At 43.3% G+C, this 16,797-nt stretch overlaps 1 protein-coding gene across 1 annotated transcript in view; it reads left to right on the forward strand.

Moving 5' to 3' along the window:
* CNTNAP2 (contactin associated protein 2) overlaps nucleotides 1-16,797 on the forward strand; it is a 2,069,520-nt gene that overhangs the window by 1,929,669 nt on the left and 123,054 nt on the right. Inside the window, exon 21 of the mRNA XM_065883648.1 lies at nucleotides 13,605-13,698. Within this exon, the coding sequence (XP_065739720.1) occupies nucleotides 13,605-13,698 (94 nt within the window). The remainder of the gene's footprint in view (nucleotides 1-13,604; nucleotides 13,699-16,797) is intronic.

Below are 16,797 nucleotides of genomic sequence, written 5' to 3' on the forward strand. Positions count from 1 at the left end.
GAGCCAGAAGTGCAGAGGTGAGGTGCCATCCCCTGGGCTCCGATGTCCGGTGTCTTTACTCTGCCTGCCTAGCCCACAGCTCAAGGTTTCGCAAGCGTGTGCACCTCGGGCCCTGTGTCTGGGAGAGCGAGAGGTGGATGGGGCGGTCCCCTGTCCTCGCAGAGTCACTGTCGAGGCAGGGGACCCTGTAACTGGTGGCAGACCCACATGAACTCTACTTTGCAGTCTCCCGCTCGCGTCTGTGTTTCTCCTGTGTCCTCCCCATGAAGGAGAACAAAGCGACTTGGAGTCAGGAAGAGGTGGGAAACATTTACATGGATCTGCCCTTGATGCTGGGGTCAGTCCTGCTCTTTCCCGTTCTCAGTTGTGAATGGTCTGGGGCTTGCGGGGCCCCCATCTGCAGACCTGCAAATGGGATGGAGAATAAGGTGGGAGAGAAAGATACAGCCTCTGTTCTTTAAACTCTCTCTCCTGTAAAGGCCATCGGAGTTTCCAGATAGAAGGGATGGATTGAGACAGGTAACAGTGAGACTAGCTGATAGTTGTTTCTCATCCCTCTTTTCTGTTTGCACTGGCCTCTACCCGTGTTTAAACTTGGAGTAAAACATCCATTAAGATGGTTTGTTCTGAATTCAATATTGCTAAGCTGATTCCAACTATTACCCAGAATTAGGGATTAGGAAAAGAGGCAAATACTGGGCCCTTGTCCGGAGCCCCGGAAATGTGTCATCGGGGCACTGTATCATGACCCTTCGTCTCCAGACGTGTGGCTGGGCCCTCGGATGGTGAGAAGTGACCATGCTGCCTCAGTCTTTCTTCCCTCCTCCTTCCCCGCCTCCTCCAGTTCATCCCCAAAACCTAAACAGGCTGAGGAAATCCCTACAGACTCTGCTAAGACAAACTGTGGCTTAAAATGGAAATGAACTGAAATCACAAAATAATACCTGAACGACATTAAAGTTCTGAACTCAGCGTGTGAGATGCGAGACCCAGCCTGAGTCAGAACGATGGTAAATGTCGAACAAATGAGTGTCCCTTTAAGGTGTCCTGGGGCACATGGTGTCACAGTCTTTAATTTTAATGAGGCTCTATTACACAATCTCTTATTGCTGCTTCACTGCCAGTGAAATGACCACCAGCTAAATGTACAGCAAAATAGCTCATGTGGACCCCAAAGAAATTACCTTGAAATTATTGCACTTGACCATGACAAATGCACCAGGGTTCGTTAGAAGAGTGGCAGCCACCTGGTAATAAAGTGAAACAGTATAATGTGACTCGTCCTGAGGCTTTGCAGGTTGAGCTGTACTTGCCTGATCCCTTTGAATGTGAATACTTCAAACACAGCTGATCTCTCCCCTGGTTGAACCAGGGGGGCTGGGTCAGGAGACTGTCCCTTTCAGCCTAACACTGTCTTTGCGGCTGTGTGTAGCTGGGTGGGAATGTCAGTTCTGCCACATACTCCTTCTCTGAGTTTGGATGCTTTTTGTAATATCAAAGCAAAGGACACCATGCAATATCTATTAAATGAGTTAAGATGTGAAAAGCCTGGCACAAAGCCTTGCACACAGTAGGGGCTCAATACGTGCATCCTCCTTTTCCTGGTGTAGATGCCTTTGTCCAAACAGGAGACAGAAATCACACAGTAGGTTAAACATAGGGTTTTGATATAAGAATTTTTTTTAACATCTTTATTGGAGTAAAACTGCTTTACAGTGGTGGGTTAGTTTCTGCTTTATAACAAAGTGAATCAGTTATATATATACATATATCCCCATATCTCTTCCCTCTTGCGTCTCCCTCCCCCCCACCCTCCCTATCCCACCCCTCTAGGTGGACACAAAGCGCCCAGCTGACCTCCCTGTGCTATGCGGCTGCTTCCCACTAGTTGTCTGTTTTACATTCGGTAGTGTATATATGTCTGTGCCACTCTCTCACTTTGTCCCAGCTTACCATTCCCCCTTCCCATATCCTCAAGTCCATTCTGTACGTCTGCATCTTTATTCCTATCCTGCCCCTAGGTTCTTCAGAACCTTTCTTTTCTTTTTAGATTCCGTATATATGTGTTAGCATACGGTATTTGTTTTTATCTTTCTGACTTACTTCACTCTGTATGACAGACTCTAGGTCCATCCAATGCACTACAAATAACTCAATTGCATTTCTTTTCATGGCTGTGTAATATTCCATTGTATATATGTGCCACATCTTCTTTATCCATTCATCTGTCGATGGACACTTAGGTTGCTTCTATGTCCTGGCTACTGTAAATAGAGCTGCAATGAACATTGAGGTACATGACTCTTTTTGAATTATGGTTTTCTCAGGGTATATGCCCAGTAGTGGGATTGCTGGGTCATATGGTAGTTCTATTTTTAGCTTTTTAAGGAACCTCCATACTGTTCTCCATAGTGGCTGTATCAGTAGTGCAAGAGGGTTCCCTTTTCTCCACACCCTCTCCAGCATTTACTGTTTGTAGATTTTTTGATGATGGCTATTCTGACTAGTGTGAGGTGATACCTCATTGTAGTTTTGATTTGCATTTCTCTAATGATTAGTGATGTTGAGCATCCTTTCATGTGTTTGTTGGCAACCTGTATATCTTCTTTGGAGAAATGTCTATTTAGGTCTTCTGCCCATTTTTGGACTGGGTTGTTTGTTTTTTTTGATATTGAGCTACGTGAGCTGCTTGTAAATTTTTGAGATTAATCCTTTGTCAGTTGCTTCATTTGCAAATATTTTCTCCCATTCTGAGGGTTGTCTTTTCGTCTCATTTATGGTTTCCTTTGCTGTACAAAAAAAAGCTTTTAAGTTTCATTAGGTCCCATTTATTTATTTTTGTTTTTATTTCCATTTCTCTAGGAGGTGGGTCAAAAAGGATCTTGCTGTGATTTATGTCATAGAGTGTTCTGCCTATGTTTTCCTCTAAGAGTTTTATAGTGTCTGGCCTTCCATTTAGGTCTTTAATCCATTTTGAGTTTATTTCTGTGTATGGTTTTAGGGAGTGTTCTAATTTCATTCTTTTACATGTAGCTGTCCAGTTTTCCTGTTACCACTTATTGAAGAGGCTGTCTTTTCCCCATTCTATATTCTTGCCTCCTTTATCAAAAATAAGGTAACCATATGTGCCTGGGTTTATCTCTGGACTTTCTATCGTGTTCCATTGATCTATATTTCTGTTTTTGTGCCAGTACCATACTGTCTTGATTACTATAGCTTTGTAGTATAGTCTGAAGACTGGGAGACTGAATCCTCCAGCTCCATTTTTCTTTCTCAGGATTGCTTTGGCTATTCGGGGTCTTTTGTGTTTCCATGCAAATTGTGAAATTTTTTCTTCTAGTTCTGTGAAAAATGCCATTGGTAGTTTGATAGGGATTGCACTGAATCTGTAGATTGCTTTGGGTAGTATAGTCGTTTTCACAATGTTGATTCTTCCAATCCAAGAACATGGTATATTTCTCCATCTGTTTGTGTCATCTTTAATTGCTTTCATCAGTGTCTTATAGTTTTCTGCCTACAGGTCTTTTGTCTCCTTAGGTAGGTTTATTTCTAGGTATTTTATCCTTTTTGTTGCAGCGGTAAATCGGAGTGTTTTCTTAATTTCTCTTTCAGATTTTTCATCCTTAGTGTATAGGAATGCAAGAGATTTCTGTGCATTAATTTTGTATCCTGCTACTTTACCAAATTCATTGATTAGCTCTAGTATTCTGGCAGCATCTTTAGGATTCTCTATGTATAGTATCATGTCATCTGCAAACAGTGACAGTTTTACTTCTTTTCCAATTTGGATTCCTTTTATTGCTTTTTGTTCTCTGATTGCTGTGGCTCAAACTTCGAAAACTATGTTGAATAATAGTGCTGAGAGTGGGCAACCTTGTCTTGTTCCAGATCTTGGTGGAAATGGTTTCAGTTTTTCACCATTGAGAATGATGTTGGCTGTGGGTTTGTCATATATTGCCTGTATTATGTTGTGGTAAGTTCCCTCTATGCCTACTCTCTGGAGGGTTTTTATCATAAATGCGTGTTGAATTTTGTCAAAAGCTTTTTCTGCATCTATTGAGATGATCATATGATTTTTATCCTTCAATTTGTTAATATGGTGTATCACATTGATTGATTTGCATATATTGAAGAATCCTTGCATTCCTGAGATAAACCCCACTTGATCATGGTGTATGATCCTTTTAATGTGCTGTTGGATTCTGTTTGCTAGTATTTTGTTGAGGATTTTTGCATCTATGTTCATCAGTGATATTGGCCTGTAGTTATCTTTTTTTGCGACATCCCTGTCTGGTTTTGGTATCAGGGTAATAATGGTGGCCTCGTAGAATGAGTTTGGGAGTGTCCCTCCCTCTGCTATATTTTGGAAGAGTTTGAGAAGGATAGGTGTTAGCTCTTCTCTAAATGTTTGATAGAATTCACCTGTGAAGCCATCTGGTCCTGGGCTTTTGTTTGTTGGAAGATTTTTTTTTTTTTTTTTTTGCGGTACGCGGGCCTCTCACCATTGTGGCCTCTCCCGTTGCAGAGCACAGGCTCCAGACCCACAGGCTCAGCGGCCATGGCTCACGGGCCCTGCCGCTCCACGGCATTTGGGATCCTCCCGGACCGGGGCACGAACCTGTGTCCCCTGCATCGGCAGACGGACTCTCAACCACTGTGCCACCAGGGAAGCCCCTATTGGAAGATTTTTAATCACAGTTTCAATTTCAGTGCTTGTAATTGGTCTGTTTATATTTTCTATTTCTTCCTGGTTCAGTCTCAGAAGTTTGTCCTTTTCTAATTTGTCCATTTCTTCCAGGTTGTACATTTTATTGACATAGAGTTGCTTGTAGTAAGCTCTCATAATCCTTTGTATTTCTGCAGTGTCAGTTGTTGCTTCTCCTTTTCCATTTCTAATTCTATTGGTTTGCATCTTCTCTGTTTTTTTCTTGATGAGTCTGGTTAATGGTTTATCAATTGTGTTTATTTCTCAAATAACCAGCTTTAGTTTTATTGATCTTTGTTATTGTTTCCTTCATTTCTTTTTCATTTATTTCTGATCTGATCTTCATGATTTCTTTCCTTCTGCTAACTTTGCGGTTTTTTTTTTCTTCTTTCTCTAATTGCTTTAGGTGTAAGGTTAGGTTGTTTATTTGAGATGTTTCTTGAGGTAGGATTGTATTGCTGTAAACTTCCCTCTTATAACTGCTTTTGCTGCATCCCATAGGTTTTGGGTCATTGTGTTTTCATTGTCATTTGTTTCTAGGTATTTTTTGATATCCTCTTTGATTTCTTCAGTGACCTCTTGGTTATTTAGTAGTGTATTGTTTAGCTTCCTTTTGTTTGTATTCTTTACAGTTTTTTTCCTGTAATCGATATCTAGTCTTGTAGCGTTGTGGTTGGAAAAGATACGTGATACGATTTCAATTTTCTCAAATTAACCAAGGCTTGATTTGTGACCCAAGATATGATCCATCCTGGAGAATGTTTCATGAGCACTTGAGAAGAAAGTGTATTCTGTTGTTTTTGGATGGAACGTCCTATAAATATCAATTAAGTCCATCTTGTCTAATGTGTCATTTAAAGCTTGTGTTTCGTTATTTATTTTCATTTTGGATGATCTGTCCATTGGTGAAAGTGGGGTGTTGAAGTCCCCTACTATTCTTGTGTTATGTTGATTTCCCCTTTTATGGCTGTTAGCATTTGCCTTATGTATTGAGGTGCTCCTATATGGGTTCATAAATATTTACAATTGTTATATCTTCTTCTTGGATTGATCCCTTGATTGTTATGTAGTATCCTTCTTTGTCTCTTGTAATAGTCTTTATTTTAAAGTCTATTTTGTCTGATATGAGAATTGCTACTCCAGCTTTCTTTTGACTTCCATTTGCATGGAATATCTTTTTCCATCCCCTCACTTTCAGTCTGTACATGTCCCTAGGTCTGAAGTGGGTCTCTTGTAGACCGCATACATATATATATGGGTCTTGTTTTTGTATCCATCAGCCAGTCTATGTCTTTTGGTTGGAGCATTTAATCCATTTACATTTAATGTAGTTATTGATATGTATGTTCCTATTACCATTTTCTTAATTGTTTTCTGTTTGTTATTGTAGGTCTTTTTCTTCTCTTGTGTTTCCTGCCTAGAGAAGTTCCTTTAGCATTTGCTGTAAAGCTGGTTTGGTGGTGCTGAATTCTCTTAGCTTTTGCTTGTCTGTTAAGGTTTTAATTTCTCTGTCGAATCGGAATGAGATCCTTGCTGGGCAGAGTAATTTTGGTTGTAGGATTTTCCCTCTCATCACTTTAAATATGTCCTCACGCTCCCTTCTGGCTTGTAGAGTTTCTGCTACAAGATCAGCTGTTAACCTTATGGGGATTCCCTTGTATGTTATTTGTTGCGTTTCCTTCGCTGCTTTTAATATCTTTTCTTTGTAGTTAATTTTTGATAGTTTGATTAATTTGTGTCTTGGAGTGTTTCTCCTTGGATTTATCCTGTATGGGACTCTCTGCACTTCCTGGACTTGATTGACTATTTCCTTTCCCATATTAGGGAAGTTTTCAACTATAATCTCTTCAGATATTTTCCCAGTCCCTTTCTTTTTCTCATCTTCTTCTGGGACCCCTATAATTCGAATGTTGGTACATTTAGTGTTGTCCCAGAGGTCTCTGGGACTGTCCTCAATTCTTTTCATTCTTTTTTCTTTATTCTGCTCTGTGGTAGGTATTTCCACTATTTTATCTTCCAGGTCACTTATCCGTTCTTCTGCCTCTCTTATTCTTCTATTGATTCCTTCTAGAGAATTTTTAATTTCACTTATTGTGTTGTTCATCATTGTTTATTTTCTCTTTAGTTCTTCTAGGTCTTTGTTAAACGTTTCCTGTATTTTCTCCATTATATTTCCAAGATTTTGTATCATCTTTACTATCATTACTCTGAAATCTTTTTCAGGTAGACTGCCTATTCCCTCTTCATTTGTTTGGTCTGGTGGGTTTTTACCTTGCTCCTTCATCTGCTGTGTGTTTCTCTGTCTTCTCATTTTGCTTAACTTACTGTGTTTGGGGTCTCCTTTTTGCAGGCTGCAGGTTCATAGTTTCCATTGTTTTTGGTGTCTGCGCCCAGTGAGTAAGGCTGGTTCAGTGGGTTGTGTAGGCTTCCTGGTGGAGGGGACTGGTGCCTGTGTTCTGGTGGATGAGGCTGGATCTTGTCTTTCTGGTGGGCAGGACTGCGTCTTGTGGTGTTTTGGGGTGTCTGTGACCTTATTATGATTTTAGGCAACCTCTCTGCTAATGGGTGGGGTTGTGTTTCTGTCTTGCTAGTTGTTTGGCATGGGGTGTTCAGCACTGGAGCTTGCTGATCATTGAGTGGAGCTGAGTCTTAGCATTGAGATGGAGATCTCTGGGAGAGCTTTTGCCATTTGTTATTACATGGAGCTGGGAGGTGTCTGGTGAACCAATGTCCTGTACTTGGCTCTCCCACCTCAGAGGCTCAGCCCTGACACCCAGGTGGAGCACCAAGACCCTGTCAGCCACACAGCTCAGAAGAAAAGGGAGGAAAAGAAAGAAAGAAAGAAAGGAAGGAAGGAAGGAAGGAAGGAAGGAAGAAATTAAAGTTATAAAAGTAGAAAAAAAATTTTAATTACTTAAAATAAAAAGTAATTTAAAAAGAAAGAAAGAAGAGAGCAACCAAACCAAAAAACAAATCCACCAATGATAACAAGCACTTAAAACTATACTAAAAAAAAAGACAGAGCCCTAGTACAAATGGTAAAAGCAAAGCTATACAGACAAAATCACACAAAGAAGCTTACACATACACACTCAGAAAAAGAGAAAAAGGGAAAAATATTTATGTATGTATAAAAAAAAGGAAGAGAGCAACTAAATCAATAATCAAATCTACCAATGATAATAAGCTCTAAATACTAAACTAAGATATAAAACCAGAAACAAATTAGATGCAGAAAGCAAACCCCAAGTCTACAGTTGCTCCCAAAGTCCACCGCCTCACTTTTGGGTTGATTCGTTGTCTATTCAGGTATTCCACAGATGCAGAGTACATCAAGTTGATCGTGGAGATTTAATCCACTGCTCCTGAGGCTGCTGGGAGAGATTTCCCTTTCTCTTCTTTGTTCGCACAGCTCCCGGGGCTCAGCTTTGGATTTGGCCCCACCTCTGCGTGTAGGTCACCTGAGGGCGTCTGTTCTTCGCTCAGACAGGACGGGGTTAAGGTAGCAGTTGATTAGGGGGCTCTGGCTCACTCAGGCCGGGGGGAGGGAGGGGCACGGATGCGGGGCGAGCCTGGGGCGGCAGAGGCCGGCATGACGTTGCACCAGCCTGAGGTGCGCCGTGCGTTCTCCTGGGGAAGTTGTCCCTGGATCCCAGGACCCTGGCAGTGGCTGGCTGCACAGGCTTCCGGGAGGGAGGTGTGGATAGTGACCTGTGCTCGCACACAGGCTTCTTGGTGGCGGCAGCAGCAGCCTTAGCGTCTCATGCCCGTCTCTGGGGTCCGCGCTTTTAGCCGTGGCTCGCGCCCATCACTGGAGCTCGTTTAGGCAGTGCTCTGAATCCCCTCTCCTTGTGCACCCCGAAGCAATGGTCTCTTGCCTCTTAGGCAGGTTCAGACTTTTTCCTGGACTCACTCCTGGCTAGCTGTGGCGCACTAGCCCCCTTCAAGCTGTGTTGACGCAGCCAACCCCAGTCCTCTCCCTGGGATCCGACTGAAGCCGGAACCTCAGCTCCTAGCCCCTGCCTGTCCCGGCGGGGGAGCAGACAAGCCTCTTGGGCTGGTGAGTGCTGGTCGGCACTGATCCTCTGTGCGGGAATCTCTCCACTTTGCCCTCCACACCCCTGTTGCTGCGCTCTCCTCTATGGCTCTGAAGGTTTCCCCCTGCGCCACCCGCAGTCTCCACCCGTGAAGGGGTTTCCTGGTGTGTGGAAGCTTTTCCTCCTTCACAGCTCCCTCCTGGAAGTACAGGTCCCATCCATATTCTTTTGTCTCTCTTTTTTCTTTTTTCTTTTGCCCTGCCCAGGTACGTGGGGAATTTCTTGCCTTTTGGGAGGTCTAAGGTCTTCTGCCAGCATTCAGTAGGTGTTCTGTAGGAGTTGTTCCACATGTAGATGTATTTCTGAGGTATCTGTGGGGAGGAAGGTGATCTCCATGTCTTACTCCTCTGCCATCTTGAAGGTCCCTCCCATCTTTACACTTTTAAAAGTGATTAACTAGATAATCAGAGACATGCAGAATACCATGGGATACGCTGTGCTTAAGGTCTAAGTGACAGGAAGCTTGCCCTGCAGCCTGGACTTGCTACACAACTTCTTTCATTTTTTGACACCCCTGACTGAAGAAATTCTCATTTGAGCACTGGCTTCTAGGAAATCAAATGGAAAGAGTCTAAAATGTACAGAAGCAGAGGAAGAGCCTTGGCAAGGCATTGCTTCTGAGACAGGAAGGAAGGGGGGAGAGTATAACCATTAAAAGAATGAAACAACCATTAAGAACAGGATTCGATAGAAACTGCTTAGAACTCACTAGGCTCCTGATACAAAAATTAACTGCAATAAAGGAAACCTCCAAGATGTAAGGAAAACCCTGTAGAGTTTGCTAGAAGCATCAGGGCTGAGGGAGGAGACCCACAGAAGGACCAGCATGGGGGCTCCAGACATCGTGGGAAAAGCCGTGGCCCGCCACAGAGAGCAGAGAAGTTCTGGTTTGGCGGGGCTGGAACTGGTCTGGGGTTTCTGGGCCAGCACAAGGCCACTGTCTGGAGTGCAGGTGGGGAAGCAGGGACCCAGCGTGTGTGTGAGTGGGGCTGGGGAGCTGGGGGCAGGGGGCTTCAGAGCATGCAGGCCATGCAGGGCTGCACAGGGGCTCTTGTTTCCAGGGGAGACGGAGGGTCACCAGGCCGTAGGCTCACGGAGGCGTCCTGCTCTGGGCCTGTGGCTTGGGCAGACCTCACACCCTAGGCCGAACCTCCACTACCTCCCCGCCCCCAAGCCAGCACTGGAAATTTCCAGGAGCCCCTTCCTCCCTCCAGGGCTGAGAAAGTTTAATATCCTGCTCATTTTAAAGGAGATTAAAGGAATTCGTGTTTATCATAGAGCAGATATTAAAGGGTGAATTGGAGCCAGGAGGCAATGAATGGATTACTGGCACAAAGAGAGTCACATACCAGGAACCATGATGGGGATATCACTGGGCGAGAGATGGGAAGAGGATGGGGCTTGTGTTGGGAGGATTCCAGAAAGCAGGATTGGGTGCTCTAAAAAGCGAGGGCAATTCCGGAATCGGGCCGCTTTGCAACCTTCGTCTGGGAGGCAGGAAGAATGAAACAGGACTAGAGCTATTATTTGAGAACCGAGCTGGGAGAAGGTGATGTTCAGCCATGGTTTTGGTGGCACGGCTCTTTTTTTTTTAATTTCCTCTGTTAGTTTTCTACTGCTGCTGTAACAACTTACCACAAGTTTAGGGTAACGCCAATTTATTATCTTATGGCTCTGGAGGCCAGACATCCAAAATTAGTATCACTGAGCTGATGCTCAGGTGCTGGCAGGTGCCGCCCGCACCCCAGGCGGTGAGGGGAGAATCTAGGTCCTTGCCTTTTTCAGCCTCTAGAGGGCGCCCGCATCCCGTGGCTCGTCACCCCGGAGAGTCCGGGGTCCTTCACGGAGCCACGTCTTCAAGGCCCCCGAGCTGCTCTTCCCTTTCCTGCAGTGCCCTCCACTCCACCTCCCCCTGTTCCCGCAACCCCACCTGCCTCCCTCCTCCTCAGCACAAGGCAGGGGGGAGTGTGAGAGAGAGAGAAGGAAAAAGTCAGCCAGACTCTTCTTTCCTCGTAGCTCTCCTCCTGCTTTCCTCTTTTAGTACAGAATTACCGCAGACGCGAGAGTTTGATCTTTGTGAACGTTAAAGCCTTCCTGTGTATCTTCAGCACTTGTCATATTTTCTATGTCAGTTGTTCCAAAAGATTTTCCTAACTGAACAAGTAATTCGTATTAGAATTATAGATCATTGCCCACTTAGATTCCTGTCCAGCGTTTTTTCATTAATGACTTCATTAACGAATGAAGACTTGGCATGTTTGTGATATTTATAGATAAATCAAAACCAGGCAGAATCACTGATGACAGAATCAAGATTCAAAGACTTTTGAGTAGGCTGTTATTATTATGCTTTAAAACAAAAGAAGTAAATTTAGTATAAATAAATGTAAAGTTTAGCTTTTGGTTCAAGTCACCAACTGCATATATGAAGGAAAGAGAAGAGCTGAAAGTAACCTATGGAGACAAACTAGGAATGTTATTTTACATGAGCTCAGTAAAGATAATATAAAATGTGCCCAAAAGCCAACTCTGTCCGGTCTGGGTCCCTAGAAACAGTTCAGGAAAAGAAGGGTGATTCTGTTGTGTGAATCAGGCCACCTCTGAGCACTGATTTCACCTGTGTCGGCTGCTGGAAGAGTTGCAGGAACGAATGTCAGCACACTTTTATTGAGCTGCTATGTACTCAGCACTGTCCTGGGCCCAAAGATACAAGAAATCTAAAAGTCTAAGCAGAGAAATTTGATATTTTTTATAAATTGGGTACCATATATCCATAAAATGGAATACCCATCATTCATTGCAAGGGATTTAGTTGTATGTGTATTGACACAGAAGGAGTCTCCTATTACATTGTTAAGTAATGAAAAGTAAATGCAAATGCAAAACAATATGTGTAGTTGGCTTCCATCCAATTTTTGAAAAAAATCAAAAGAATAGACAAAAAATTAACATTAAATTTTTGTCTGCAAATCTATTATTTTCTCTATAATGAACATATATTCTTTGTATCCATTTTTAAGTTATTTAACGAAATAGATTAAATGAGAAGTATTTAGGGGGGAGATCATCACTGAAGCATAGTAGGGTAGCTTACTAATTTTTGATAATATCGGCACTTTCAGGAAGCCTTTTGACAACAGGCAGAAGTGGATGGAGGGACCGCAGCAGTTATGCATGTGTGCCACCAGATGGCGCCAAAGCAGCTAGTTAATATTTAGCAGCAGAAATAGTTGCCTTTGCTCCAGAGAAAATACAATAAAGTAGTAAAATGTTTAAGACTCTCTGGCCAGAATAAGTGTTTTGTTAACGATGCACTTGAAATTGTAGAAAGCTTTTCAAAATTATAGTCGAACACGCCGCTGATTGCTTTAATCATGTGTTTTGGACTTTTATCGCAGTGCTACCAGATGCTCACCCACGCACAAAAAAACTTACAGTACCCATTCTGCAGGTCAAAACTCCCCAAATTCCTGAGACATGATGATTCCTTGACTGTTAACCTTGAGTAACAATAACCTCGAGGTTTCTAGTAAGCAGTCTCAAGATTCCGGTGTAGGCGGTCATTAATAATTAGCCATCGTTCCTCAAAGTAGCTCATTCTCCTCTTGACAAGTGAGTTTAGCTCCCTCCCCGCGCACTTCCAGCCACCCTCTCCTTCCCGGAAGCAGGTCTCCTTCCTGCAGCTTTGCGCATCTTGGCCAGTCAGGAGCCAAGACCCGGGAGTGGATCTAGTTTCTGGAGTCTGTGCTACTGCCTGCAGCAAGTAGCTTCCTGGTGCAGTTCCCACGGGAAGGCCCTGCCAGATAGGGATGCAGTGTTTCCTTCCGACCCACACCTTGCCATATGCTCACCTGAGCAGGCATTAAACTCATTTCAGAAAAACGAAAGGTTACAAGAGAGGCTTTTCACATGGGGGTACACAGAAGCACAGAAAGTTCTAGGAGCTCACAGTTGGGGGAACACAACCAGAATGTTTGGGTTGTAAAAATTCAGCTAAGGCAAGAAAAGCCACTTAGGGACACAAAGGACGAGAGAAGCCCTGTGATTCTGGGACACCACCACTTGCACTTTTACGTGGGAAGTGTAATCAGAAATGTGCATTGCTACAACAGGCATTACCCGTCTGCTTCATTTTTTTTCCTCCCTCTGCTGCCAACGCAGCTCCACTCTGAAAAGCCAGCTCTGCTAGAGCAAAGGTGTCTTTGTCCCCTCCAGGCTCTGATGTCCCTGCCCTGTGGCAGGAAGGAGAAATCACCCTCGTTTTGATAAGCAAGAAAACTATGAACCTGAATCTCAGCATTTGAATTACATATCCATATATATGAATATATTCATATTTGAACATATATATATTCTGAAGATCAATATTTGTGTGCAAGTTGAGAGACCCAAACGGTAAAGAAAACAGTACAGTAAGACGACCCTAAAGAAAATCCATCGCTATAGATGTAGCATTTTCTATCTCAGAGGTCAATACTAGGGATTGGATCAAGCAGGTTTCACTCTGTTAAAATGAGCAAGGATCTTAATCCAGCAGGTAAATTTTCCACAGAAGATGTGCATAAGCTGGAGAACAATTCATAAAGGGTCTTCACTTACCAAGCTCAATTTGTTTTCCAGTAACCCCAGCAAAGGAATGGATGGACTTCCCATTTTCTCAGGCTGGTGTTTCACAGTCAGCAGTGATGAAATAAGATCCAGAAACTGAGGTTCAAAGAATGATGTCATCCCCCTTGGGAGATCTGAGTCCAGTGCAGGATGGTGACATTCTTCTAAAAGTGTCTCTCTTTTTCTTCCTGCAGCTGGATCATTATCCTTCTGTGAGTTACCATCTGCCAAGTTCATCTGACACTCTATTCAATTCTCCCAAGTCGCTCTTTCTAGGAAAAGTTATAGGTAAGAATTTGGGGTAAATTGCTCACATAATTTTCTAAAGCTACTAATTCGCCTTTGAAATACATTGTGACTGGTGGTGGAGGCCTCTAAGTCAATGATGGTGATGAAACCCATGTTATGTGGTGTGTGACAGACTAAAACACATATGAAGCCGAGTATCTGCTCCTGGCTTCTTGATCTGGAATCTGTTCATGTAAGAGCCACCCTGGCCCTTCTCTTTACTACACTTTCATGCTATCTAGATTAAATAGAGATGTGATTGGCTAAGCATTTTTAAATGATTAATGTAAAGCCAATGAATTTTTTTTTCTAAGAGGACGTATATTGTGAGCCCAAAGTGGAAATAGTCAGATGGTGGGTAATGTGCTGGCCAAGGAGGAGGTGAATTTGTGGTCAGAATGTTATTAATCGTTAAAAGCACTCATTTTAAAAGATGGGGGTGGGAGGAGCTAGCAGATAATGAAGGGAACAGGGGACCCAACCTATAATAGTAAATAACAATAATATACACTTATATAGGACTTTGTATGGGCCAAGCTCCATTTTAAGCACTTCAGATACATGAACTCATTTACTCTTCCTAGCAATTCCATGAGATAGTCAATGTGATCATCTCCATTTTACAAAGGAGAAAACTGAGGCACCAAGAGGTTACATAACATACCCAAGGCCACCAATTTAAGTGGTGGAATCAGAACTTGGACCCGGGCAGTCAGGTACCGGGGTCTCTGTTCCTGACTACTGTGCTGTAACCTCTGTGATGGTTGACTCAGGAAAGAAAGAGAAAGGCAGAAGAAGGAGATTTGGGTAGCAGAGGTTGACCAGTTGAGGGATAAGCCCTACATCCCATGTCAGAGAGTGGCCAAGAGCAAAAAGTATTCCAGGACTTAGAACCAGGAAGACACCAAGCAAGACAGGGGGCAAACAGAGTTGTAGGTAAGGCCCCACGGAAAAGGGCCGCATCCTCAGCACAAAGGCGGGAAGGAGGGGCAATAGCTCAGTCAGTGGGGTGGAAGTGGAGAAGGAAAGAGCGCCCAGACTCACGGGTCACCTGCCGTTTTAGGCATTGTGCTAAAAGTCTTAGTGTGTAAATGTGACAACTTAATGTCACAACAATCCCGTTAGCCAAGACCTATGATTATTACCCTCATTTTACAGAGGAGGAAACTAAAGCTGAGCATGGTCAGTATGCCAAAGTTACTCAACTAGTATGTGGTAAAGTAGTTTTGAAGCTGCGTCTCTCTGATGAGAGTCCATGGTTAAACAGATCAAAAGAACTTGTCATTAAGGGCCAAGGTCCAGAAGAAATGCAGCTGAAAGTCAAGTGACGCCATTATAATTTGTTTACATACGCCAGTATTTTAGCGGGACAGAGGCTTCGGCATCCACAGGGCATGGACCCTGAGATGTTGGTGAGTGCCCAGATGCCGCCACGTGCATTCCACGGTGCAGTGAAGAGTAACTGGAAATTCTGAGTGTTCCTTCAGGGTTGTAATGATTCCATCAAAACAACCCTACACTATGACACTGATACTCCTAAAGACACTGCACTGTGATATTCCTAAAGTAACATCCACCATGAACATACTTGAAACAATGGACTTTATTTCTTCAGTGAAACTCACAAAGTCAAGTTCGACAGGAATGTTGGGTGATTGCCAGGTTCCCTCACTATGAGTAACACTCGCTTGTTCATCAGCATTTCACGTCAGGTGATTAAATTGGCACTTCAGCAAAATTACAGTATGCAGTGAGGCGTGGACCTTCAGGATCATGAACAAATAACATTGTAAAGGCAAATCCTCTATAATAACTAAGTATTTACTGTGCTAGAAATCTAAAAGCATAACATGAACTTCAGATGTATGAATGTTACACCCAGAGTTTTCTGTTCACCAAAGGAAAATTTTGCCGTGCAAATAAGCTAACGGTGCACGTGACGAGGTACATAAATAAGCACAAATACCTGTAAGGACATCCACAGTCCCGACATGGAGGTGGCCTCATGGCCTCATGCACCTGAGGGTAAGTTAAGGTGATGCTGCAGGTCCCACACGAGACCGTCATCCACACCAGCCCCGGAGCTCTCTGCAGACAAAGGCAGTGTGTCTTAGCTCCGCTGTATCCTAACGAGGAGCAAGTGCTCAATAAACATTTGTTAAATTAATAAAGAGCAGAGGGAAAAGAAACAAAAGGCATATCCTGCAGAATGAGAGGGTATATGGATGATGATGCTAAGACAATAAATAAAAATTAGCACAGAAGTGAGATCTGCCATTCTCACACACCTTGCAATCTGGTTTTCCTAAAAGCAGGCATCTGATAATAATGGAATAGAAAGCATGTAGGCTTTGGAATCAGGCAAAGCTGGTGTCTTAGCTCAGACTAGGTGGCTTAAGCAACAGACGTTTATTTCTCACAGTTCTGAAGGCTGGCAAGTTCGAGATCAAGGTACCAGCAGATTGGGTGTCTGGTGAGGGCCCACTTTCTAGTTTGCAGACAGCCGTTTTCTCATTGTATCCTCACGTGACATAGAGAGAAGCAAGCTGTCTCCTGTTTCTTCTTAGAGGGGCACTAATCTCATTCAAGAGGGCTCCACCCTCGATCTAATCCCAGATCCATCCCCGGATGTCATCACATTGGGGGTTAAGATTTCAACATATTGATTTGGGGAGACACAAATTACAGACACCTCAGTCCGTAGCAGCTGGTGATGTTTGAATCCAGGCTCTGCCCGTTATCAGTGTCGAACCCTTGGGTACATTACTTGAACCTCGCAGGGCCTGGGTTCTCTCAGTTACAAAATGGGAACACAGTGCCTACTTGCAGGCTGTTAGCTTCCTGAAGCTGGAGTGTGTTGTCTTGTTTTCCTTTTAACTAATCTATTTGCGTCAGCCAGATCAGTGCCTAGCGTATAGAAAGTGCTCCAAAAAATATTTGTGGAGTAAATGAACTACCTTTTTGGTATTAAGCTAATAACATCTTAGGGAGTAACCAATGTAATGCCTGGTAATAATTAAGAAAATAATCACCGTTTTTTGATGCTGGCTCTGTGCCAGTCGTTATGGTGTGTGTTCTGAGTGCTGCCTACAATTCTCA

The sequence above is a fragment of the Phocoena phocoena genome, chromosome 9, assembly GCF_963924675.1.
Source record: "Phocoena phocoena chromosome 9, mPhoPho1.1, whole genome shotgun sequence".
Taxonomy (NCBI): domain Eukaryota; kingdom Metazoa; phylum Chordata; class Mammalia; order Artiodactyla; family Phocoenidae; genus Phocoena; species Phocoena phocoena.